The sequence below is a fragment of the Cryptomeria japonica genome, chromosome 6 (genome assembly GCF_030272615.1).
Source record: "Cryptomeria japonica chromosome 6, Sugi_1.0, whole genome shotgun sequence".
Lineage (NCBI taxonomy): Eukaryota > Viridiplantae > Streptophyta > Pinopsida > Cupressales > Cupressaceae > Cryptomeria > Cryptomeria japonica.
Window position 1 is genome coordinate 452290975 of NC_081410.1, and position 10403 is coordinate 452301377.

The 10403-nt window shown below is 37.0% G+C and overlaps 1 protein-coding gene across 1 annotated transcript; it reads left to right on the plus strand.

Moving 5' to 3' along the window:
* The first annotated feature begins 8829 nt into the window (after nucleotides 1-8829).
* LOC131051044 ((R,S)-reticuline 7-O-methyltransferase-like) lies at nucleotides 8830-10171 on the plus strand. The gene is made up of 3 exons (XM_057985389.2): nucleotides 8830-9492; nucleotides 9712-9776; nucleotides 9857-10171. The coding sequence occupies exons 1-3, from the start codon at nucleotides 8835-8837 to the stop codon at nucleotides 10169-10171; spliced, it is 1038 nt and encodes a 345-aa protein (XP_057841372.2). The 5' UTR covers nucleotides 8830-8834.
* Nucleotides 10172-10403: the final 232 nt, after the last annotated feature.

The following is a 10403-nucleotide window of genomic DNA, read 5'->3' on the forward strand; positions in this document are numbered from 1 at the left end:
TGACAATGGGAAACAGAGTAGCATATTTCAAAGCTGATCCGTGAAATTCTTAAACTTACCAAAATGATTCCTTTGATGTGGACCCGTGAGATTGTTTGGCCCTCCGTCTCGGCCATGTCCAGCATCACGTCTTCCATGTCTTTACAATGATCTTATTCCTTGGGATCTCCTTTTCCCAATCTACCATAAACGATTTCTGTTTTCAGATAAGATCATTTTCGCTTTATTCAGATGATATAACATTAGAGTCAAGAAACGGGATCATTTGAACGTTTTAGTCAATAAATGTCAACAATCATCTAAGGTCAAGCACATGTGCTAGGAATAATCATCTTAAATATTCTAAGTTGGGTTTAAAATTTCAACAATGGATTGTTGATTGTAAACTTTTATTGATTCTTATTGTCATTATATAAAGATAAATGATACTGAAAAAGATTACATAATCATATACAAAAAATCTATACACAATGATATCATCGATTGATAAAAAGTCATGTTGTTAATTTTTTAAGAATGTTTATAAATCTTTTTAATTCAAGCTAATTTATTTATTTATTTAGTACTTGTATAGCAAGTATTAGATTTTTATAATGTTTAAAAGAATTATAATATAATGTTCAATATTAAGATTATGTTTTGATTAGATTAAACTAGGAAAGGCCTAAACCATTACATTACTGTTACATAAACGAAAAAGTGAGAAAAAGCATGGAGAAAAATCAAAGATAGACGAGACTATAGACAAACAAAGAAAACACACACACACCCACTCCCACCAAAGGCACGAACCGATGGCCTACTTGGTGGGTGGCTTCTCAATCTTCTAGTCCTAAATCACAGCCTTCATCTTTGTTGGTGTAATTAATTATTCATGTTGGATATTATTACACCTTACTTAAGTTTACTTAGGATAATGCATTTCATAGTAGTTTGGGTATGAGATACTTGGGTGTTTGTGCCACATTGGGATAGTATGTGTAGGAGAATTTCCACCTTTTATGGTGTGATCTTGTTACTACTCCATCATATGCACTTATTGTGAAGTGATAATTCCACCTTCGGTGGGTGATCCACCACATGTGGAATATTTTATTGTTTCTCCAACCTAACAAACCTATCTCCTACCTACCCTTGTTTCTTATTGAGCCACATGTCATGTTTGTGTGCCCACATATCCATATAGCCTTGCCTATATAAGCAAGCTAAAATTCATTGTATGTAACAACTATTGAACAACTATTGAACAATTGATCATTCATCTATTGATGAGAATACAGTTTATTCTTGTCCTATATTTTGTCTCTCTATTTTGTACTTTTCATTGAGATCTTGATCTTGGCAAAATCTCACATCGTATCAGAGCCATTAGAGCATCATTGATTCGTCTTTGAGAGGCATTGTTGAAGGACGTCAAGAGGTGGATCTGAGGAGCAGCATCTTTTGGACGCTTCCTAGACCAGATGACGGGCCCTACTTGGATGTTGTACCTCCAGTGCAAGTGGTAGAGGAGGATAGGCCAAAATATCCTCAGTCAATCGGCTCCCTTATTGGTCCTAATTCCCCTCCCCTAAGTCCTCAAGAACTTCCATCCACATCTACTCTTGACCTTGAGTCGGGACACCCTTCCCCTGCTCAAAAATTGCTTGCAAAAGTTGTTAGACAACTCAAATAACCGGAAGACAACTGAGAGGGGGGATGAATCAGTTGTCACCAAATTACCAGAACCTTAAGCAATTACAACTTTAATACCAGAGCCCAAAAGATCAATACCGGAATGCATAAACCAAATACTGAAATAGAAGATAAACCAATTAACTAAAAACAACAATCAAAGAATACATACCATCCACATGACACCAAGATTTATATGTGGAAAACCCGGTAAAGGGTAGAAACACATCGAGAAGTCCAATCCACACGTTACATTAAGTCGATCGATAACCTAGACAATATTGGGAACCAAATTGGGTCCACACATGCTAAAACAATGATCCCAATCAACTAAGTCTCGAACATGATAACCATCAGCATCTTTTTGGGTTGAGCCAACCTTATGCTAAGGTTGATGATCGGTATATATAGATGCATTATTCATGCAATACATGTATTGGTGGTGTCTGAATGACCAGAAGAATTTATTTGTGCAAGCATATGCAAATCTATCCTTTGGTGTTGCGTTCGACCAGAGATTGAAGTGTTGTAGACTGTGGTGCTTAACTGGAACTGTTATCGGGCATTTGAGATGCTATTTATTTAGTTCATATAATCAGGATTGTTGTCTACTTAATTTGTAATTCAGTGCTCGACTTCTTGTAAGGTAGTGAACCTTCCCTCAGGGTTGTAGCCTTTCGGGTTATTATTTCGAGCAATGAGCCTAAATGCATGTGCATTCCCCATTGTAATTATTTCACATAGTACTACAGAGTATCATTTCATTGTGGGTAGGGTCCCACCCTTGGTTTTTCCCTTAACCGGTTTTTCCACGTCAAAATCTTGGTGTTATGTGTTGTGATGTTATTTTTCTTATCCTTCTTGTTGTTGCAATTGATCATATTTGTTTGTTAGGTTGATTTTGATGTTCCCGTGACAACTTATTCACCCCCCCTTCTCAGTTGTCTCTCCTTGTTGTTGCTAACAAGAAGGAATTTGAATTATAACCCATATCCTCATATCAAATCTATGAGGAGATAAAGGCTCATCTCCTTGAAATTCAAAACCTTGATATGACTGGAAAGGGATTTCTCTTCCTGGGGATAATATGTGCAAAGGGGTAGTAGCCCTAAGGCTCTCTAGGATTTCAGAAAATAAGACCACTCTAAGATGGTACACCAATAGGGCTTATCATGGAATTTTTTTTTTTGGCCATTTGGAGGAATTGATTATGTGTTGCATTGATGTTTCGTCATTGATGTCAACACCACCTATTTTGGTTCTTTATCGGTATCCTTCTGGTCCCGGTAAGTTGTTTGGTTTCTGGTTGGATTAGATCATGATGATCAGGTATGCTCTAGTATGTTTGGGTTATCGAATTGGCTTATTCATGCTACTCAGATTCATGTTCAATCATTTGGTTTTGATTTGGTGATCGGATGCTATCCTTTATGCCGATAAGCTTGGTTTGTTGTTCCGACAAGGGTTTCATCGAGAGAGCTTTGTTCAAGATCTTTGATGATATGCATAAGTGGTGTTGGTGCGGATTCTGGTGGAGATTCAAGATACTGATGGTTATCATCTTCGAGACTTAGTTGATTGGGATCATTGCTTTAGCATGTGTGGACCTAAATTGGGTCCCGGTATTGTCTAGGTTATCGACCGACTTAATGTAACGTGTGGATTGAACTTCTCGATGTGTTTCTTGGATGTCTTATCGGTTGGATATTATTTGTTTGGTCTCTGGCCGGCATGTTTTATAATTATGTAATTGTTTTATTGTCTGGTGGTCGACCTTATTGTTTGTGGTCGAGGGTTTGTATATATATGATGTAAGATCTCATTGTAGATCATATTTGCAAGGGATATGTGAGGATGTATATGAGCGCATAATGTAATAATCATTCAGGCACGGGATTTGGTCGATCATTGGTGATCGAGTTGGGTTTATGTAAGAGGATTTTGTCCTTCGGTATTAAGCTTAGCCGGAACTATACTCAGGCATAGGAGATGCTATCTTTGCAGTTCATTCAATTCTACAGATTGTAGTCTGGATTTTTATGTAGTCAGTGAGACTCCTTTTGTGATGAGTAGTATTCTCTAGGTTGTTGGCCTTCCTGCAAGTGCAGGCACCTTAATTATAATTCACATACTTACTGCAGAAGTATTATCTAACTGTGGGTAGGCTTCCCACCATTTTTTTTCCCTTTACCGAGTTTTCCACGTATAAATCTTGGTGTCATGTGGATGGTATGTATTCTCTGGTTGTTGTTTTTAGTTAATTGGTTTATCTTCTATTTCAGTATTTGGTTTATGCGTTCCGGTATTGATCTTTTGGGTTCTGGTATTAAAGTTTTAATTGCTTAAGGTTCTGGTAATCTGGTGACAACTGATTCACCCCCCCTCTCAGATGTCTTCTGGTTATTTGAGTTGTCTAATAGCTTTTGCAAGAAATCTTTCAGAAGGGGAAGGGTGTCCTGACTCAGGGTCAAGAGTAGATGCGGATGGAGGTTCATAAGGACTTAGGGGAGGGGAATTAGGACCAATAAGGGATCCAATTGACTCAGGATATTTTGGCCTATCCTCCTCTACCACTTGCACTGGAGGTACAACATCCAAGTAGGGTGTTTCGTGAGGTAAAGTCATTTTGTCAACATCTGTGTAAGTAGCAAAAATTTCCCTCATCTTTTTTTCTAGAATTAGTTGCATCTCCCATGTTGGAGAATAAGAATTGTCCTCCCTCCATCTTCTATTTTCCTCATATTGGATTTTATACCACCTCTCCTTTCTTTTCAAACTTTCTCATAGTTTTCTGCATTCCTTCTGAGGTATTCATCATCTTCCTCATCCCATTGATGTTCTAGTGTCTTGGCCTTCCCAAGCTTTTTGTTAAGCCAATCAGAGTCTAATAAACTATATTTGGCTTGGGAAATTCTATACTTGTTCAACATAGAATCTAGGATATCATATGCCTTCTTATTTAAAAAGTGATACATCCCAATCACCACTTGTGATGGGATCATTGATCCTTTCTTATGTGACCCCCCTACGAAGGATTTATCAGCCTCAGCTAATTGATGCATGATTTCTAAGAAGGTCAACTTATCTTGGCAAGTGATAGGCAAAACCCTAGGAGTAACAGGGCTGCCAAAAACCCTTATGATTCTATGGTCCTTAAAGTAGAACCATGACCCCCAATTGTGGGTAATACCTAATTAAAGCTTAAGGTCTTTGGGCGTGAGAAATTCCTTATCCCTCGGGATTAGACCCCGCCTAACTCCCTTCTGCAAAATACTTAAAAGATTTCTTACAAAAACAATTTCAAAGGTCAAATAATTTGACTCATTCATATGTGAGTCCCAAATGTAGGTCCATTCCTGAACTGGGAGCTGTTCTCCTCTAACCAAGGTTGCAATCTACAAATTGAGATGTCAAACCTTAAGGCCTTTATACAAGAATATATGCATTAGGAGAAAGTAATACCTGAAAATTGTTGATTTGCCAATTTTGAAATCACATAGGGCACTATGCAAATCCTCATCTACTAAGGAAGCATAGTCAAAAGGCCTATTGATATCCCTACTTTGGATATCCATAAAAATCATCAGCATCAAATTTGGAATCAATTTCCTAGCATCTGCAACACATACTTGACATAAGGCATAGAATGTATCCAATAAAGAATTGATAAATAAATTTGTGTTGTAAGGGGCAGTCTGTTGTGGTGTCAACTTTTTATCATCCCCATTTATGTGTGGAGGCGTAAATGATGTTAATTTTCTTCTATATAGGAGCTCATTTTTCTTGTATTTTGTAACTAACTCATGTGGATCAATAGCCCAATATGTGTTAGGGTTGAGCATTAAAACTTCATTGATGACATCTCTAGTGATTTTTGTCATCCTCTCCCCTTCACTGGACACAATCTCTCTAGTATCAACCATGTAATCTGAAGCAATTTCAGTGATCAATTCAGTGTTTAAATGGACATTTGGAACTACAAGCTTTGCTAAATTGCAATTCCATATATTTGATACTGAGACTCTCTATTTCTTCTTATTATACCCTCTTCTCCACAGGCTGAAACCGCATGGTAGAATCAATGCATCTCTAATTCTAGAAAAATTGTCAACAATAAATTCATCTTGTCTAGACCCTGGCTTACACCTCTTCTAAATCTTTTTTCATCCAGGAAGTTGCATGATTATTTCCTCAAAGAATTTCATCTTTCGAAACTAGAGGACTCTGCCATTTCTAAGGTTAGGGTTTATGCGCAGACTCAATGAAACAGTAACAAGAAGCTCTTGAAATTCAATTCAGGCTTAAACCTTTAGCACTTAGGCAACTATAAACAATTGAGGATTATGCAGAGAAAACCTAAAGGCTAAAAGGTATGCAGCAGAATGCAAACAATAATCATTTTTTAGAAACCCTAATTGCAAGAGTAAAGAAGCACAAAATAACAGAGCATATACATAGCACTATGAGTGTGAATTAGAGAAGGAACGGTGATAAAATAGGCAAAATATGTGGATCATAAAGGGCGAATTGGACCCATTTACTAGGGGCACGTAGGCTAGTGTGATAGAAGGAGAGAGTCGTTGCAATTCATATTTGAACGTTGGGGCCCCAACAACAAACTCTCGTTCAGTCGGCGACAAATGAGAAGCAGACATGTAGAAGAAATTTTAATGTTTTTATTTTGCCCTTAGTTCTCAAGCCTTCACGGAATTGTGGAACTAACTTGGTCATGCATCCCTGCCCAATCGTGCAATCACATAGAGATCCTAGCCATTGATCTTCTATAAAATCATCTTCCTTTATCGCACTTAAAAGTGGGGAGAATTTGACCCACATTCTTATTACATGGCTTGGCTATCCATGTGTTCATATTTCATTTTCTCTGGGTAACTAACATAATCTTGCATGGGACATATATGCCACTTCTGAAGCAAATATGCGGAGTTAACTTCCAGGTGCACCTTTTGGCAATCGTGTAATCGCGCGATCATCGGGTCCATCGATCTTGTTTAAGTTGCTTGCTACATATGTTACAAAGGATGCGACCCTACCGGGCCTACCTTTTCGCCATATCATCCCGACATCCATGCGTCATCTATTCATTGGTCCACATATAGGCATATTAAGCTCAAGAAGGTCCCACTACCCATGTAAGTGGTGGGGTTGTGGAATTAACCTCAACATACAACTTCTATTAGTAGCGGAGTTGCGCAATAATTTGGGTGGTCAGATCACTAAGAAGTGACCAATAAATATCACTAAGATATCGGACCCACCTTTGTTTACGTGTTCGCGACCGCTGATCTGGCTAGAGCTTTTTAGTCCATGTGGGATTTGACCGGTTCAAATGGGATCCAGGTACCGGGTAGAAAGGTGGGCTTGCGGAGTTAGCATTAACTGGCCAATTGATCTAATCACGCAACCGCACACAAATGCAAGCTGTAGATTTGGTTGAAGATGAGGGAAAATTAAGCTACAAAAGGAAAGGGTCGGACAGGATAGCTAACACAAGGGGTCGATGACATAATAGGCTTAGAAGATAACTTAAATCACCGGAAACCGACTGTTGAAGGTCACCACCTGAAATGAACAAAAAGAAAATGCAGCAGGGCTAGGACTTAGTTTTTAAGGTTTTAGGCTTAGAACATGAAAATAACTTAAACCCTAGACCATTCTTAGAGAAAAAAATTCAAAATACATCCCAACAGAACCCATGTAGAGATAAGAAAAGAGTTGCTACACTTCAACGTCAACCACATTTGATGCATCGAATTCATTTAGAGGTAATTCATCGTAAAAAGTAATTGGAGAATCTATATGGTCGTGGTTAACATACCATACATTGGATTCTCATTTGGTCCTCTCCCATTATTTCCTAATTTCCTCTATAGATGACCAATGCCAACAACAATGATGCGGAATGGTTTATAAATGGAGTTCATCCCAACAAAAGAACCCCAAAAGCATCTCACTCTTTAATAGGAATGCATGTGAACCAAGTTTTGGCATAAATAATTGCTAACTATACCCCACCTTGATTAATTATTCATGCAAGATTCTATAAACTTTCAATTTGTGTAACTTTGATTAGTGTCAACAATTCCAATGATAAATATATATCCACGCATGTATTAAAAAATGTTGAAGTTGAAACAGACACGTCATCATATGCAATAACACGACACAATGTTTCTTGGTTCATTCAAATACATAGAGTGTAAGTCACAGGTTTACATGTGATTACTATAAATCTTAAGGATATTCACTATTGGTAATAAATTTAATGACTTCGATTGACTATGATGCATAATGGAGCATGATGGTGAATGGTTTGTATTATTATACATTATTTCTCTTCTCCTCAACGCAACATGATGAAAGCATGTATGTTATAGTTAAGGAAACCACATTTCCATAAACTATTTAAATGTGATATTATTATCTATTTTTCTATATTATATGGTTAATGTTATAATGATGTTGTTGAATTCAAATGGTTAAATATTAGACTCTATGATTTCCTCGAATTGTTGTAAATAGTTGATGTGGTTATTACAACTTATAAAATTAAGATTGATTAAGAACTGGAATAAATATTTGTTGATTGAAAATTAATAGAAAAAGACATTATATTATGAGTAAATTTAGTGAAATAAGAAATGAGAAAAGATGTTGTACCAAAGTTTGGAATTCCATTCTCCCTTTGAATTGAAAATTAATAGAAAAAGACATTATATTATGAGTAAATTTAGTGAAATAAGAAATGAGAAAAGATGTTGTACCAATGTTTCACCACGTTTTCCCTTTGCCTAGTTGAACCGGCGAACAGATTTAAAAGGACATGCTTGATTCATGCTTCAACTATGGATTCTTTGAATAGGCGAACAGATCTGGAAAAGCGTGCTTGATTCATGACATTTACAAATTGATTTTATATTTCGTCAACAGATTTTTCGAGAGACAGTCAAGATGAGTAGGCAAATTGTTTGAGGGTTTACTTTATTTAGATAGCTTCCCCATATTTTTCAAATTCTAACTGCAATTATGATAACTGAAGTTACAGGTTGAAAGTAATTATAAATAGTTGTTCTCATTCTCATTTGTGAAGCACATTGCATTTTGATTCAATCCATACATTGTGAACTTCTGCTTGCTTCTCAATGGCTCCTCCACTTACAGTTGCAATTCCCCAGGTTTCTGAACAAGAAGCCCAAATGGATAAGCTAAAACTGTATGACATAATGCTCGGCTCAGCTAAGCCCATGGCTGTGAGAGCTGCTGTTTTGCTGAATATTCCGGACATAATTGCTGAGGCTTCAGGCTCTCTTACCGTAGAAGAAATTGCTGCTCATATTTCAGAGTCCACCAAAGAAGAAAGCCCCCCTCCCATAGAATATCTGTTTCGTCTTCTGAGATTTCTAGCCTCCCAGGAAGTGTTTATTGAGATCCCACACCAGGAGGACTTCAGGCAAACTAGATATGGCCTCACAGGCGTTTCTGGATTACTTGTTAAGGAAACAAGAAAAGGAGGTGTATCCGTGCAAAACTATGTTCCTTGGTTGTTGGCATTCAACAATCATAGTAGCCTCCAGGGATGGCTGCATCTGCATGAGTCTGTGTTAGAAGGCAGCAGCGCCTTCAGTAAGGCTTTTGGTATGAGTTATTGGGACTACGTTGCAAACAATCCTGAAGCCAACAAGACATTGAACGAGGCCATGTCCTGTGACACTCGTGCTGTCATGTCTAGTGTTGTCAAGATTTATGAGGAGGGATTTAAGAAGATTGATTCTTTGGTCGATGTTGGGGGAGGCTTAATTAGTCTTAGGTCTGTTTAGTTTCGTTTAAAAGAAAAAGATTGGGTTCACAATGATGCCATCAGTTTACTGATTAGTACATATAATTATGAATAATTATTGTTTATTAATATAATATTTTGTGCATCAAAATGATAGTAAGCTAATATGGTGTTTTTCTTTTAAATTATAGGAGTTCAACATCTGATTGTAAGCTAATATGGGTTGGTTTTTAACATTGTAGGAGTACAACATGTGAGTGGCGATATGTTTGAGCATATTCCATCAGCTGATGCAATCTTTATCAAGGTATATAATCTTAGGTTATATTTGCGCCAACTTTAAAATTTTAAAGAGTAACTTAAATTGAATTGAAAATTTTATTGCAGTCAGTTTTGCATGATTGGAGTGATGATGATTGTGTAAGAGTGTTGAGAAGGTGCTATGAGGCTATACCAGAAAATGGAAAAGTTATAATCGTTGATGCCCTTATTGCTGAAGGAAAAAAAGATGAAGATAACAAAGAAAATCTTCTAAGGGGAGTGGGACTGGCATTTGATATGGAAATGATGCTATTGAGTACTGGTGGAAAGGAGCGAACAGAGATGCAATTTAAACAAATTCTTACCAAAGCGGGTTTCAAAAGCTACACCATCTTCAAATTACCATCTTTTCAAAACATTATTGAGGTTTCCAAGTTCTGAATCAATTGAGTGTTTGTTCAATAGTCACATTATTAGTGATGTATTAGATGCTCCATGTATGTTGAGAGTACTTGGTTATAGATAATATATAAATAAATTACTATCATCACTTAAAGGAATGATAAATGCATCATTCTTTTAGGGGAGATATAATTATGAGTTCCTAGAGCTCTTTGGATTGGTTTAGTTTCAAACCACCTCGAGTTAGTTGATCTTTTGTTGTTCTTTCCCT

Bases quoted from the DNA above. Each gene is read 5' to 3' on its own strand.
- LOC131051044 (XM_057985389.2), top strand. From the start codon at position 8,835: ATGGCTCCTCCACTTACAGTTGCAATTCCCCAGGTTTCTGAACAAGAA. The intron at 9,493-9,711 runs GTCTTAGGTCTG...TTAACATTGTAG, and splicing joins TGTTGGGGGAGGCTTAATTA to GAGTACAACATGTGAGTGGC. The intron at 9,777-9,856 runs GTATATAATCTT...ATTTTATTGCAG, and splicing joins CTGATGCAATCTTTATCAAG to TCAGTTTTGCATGATTGGAG.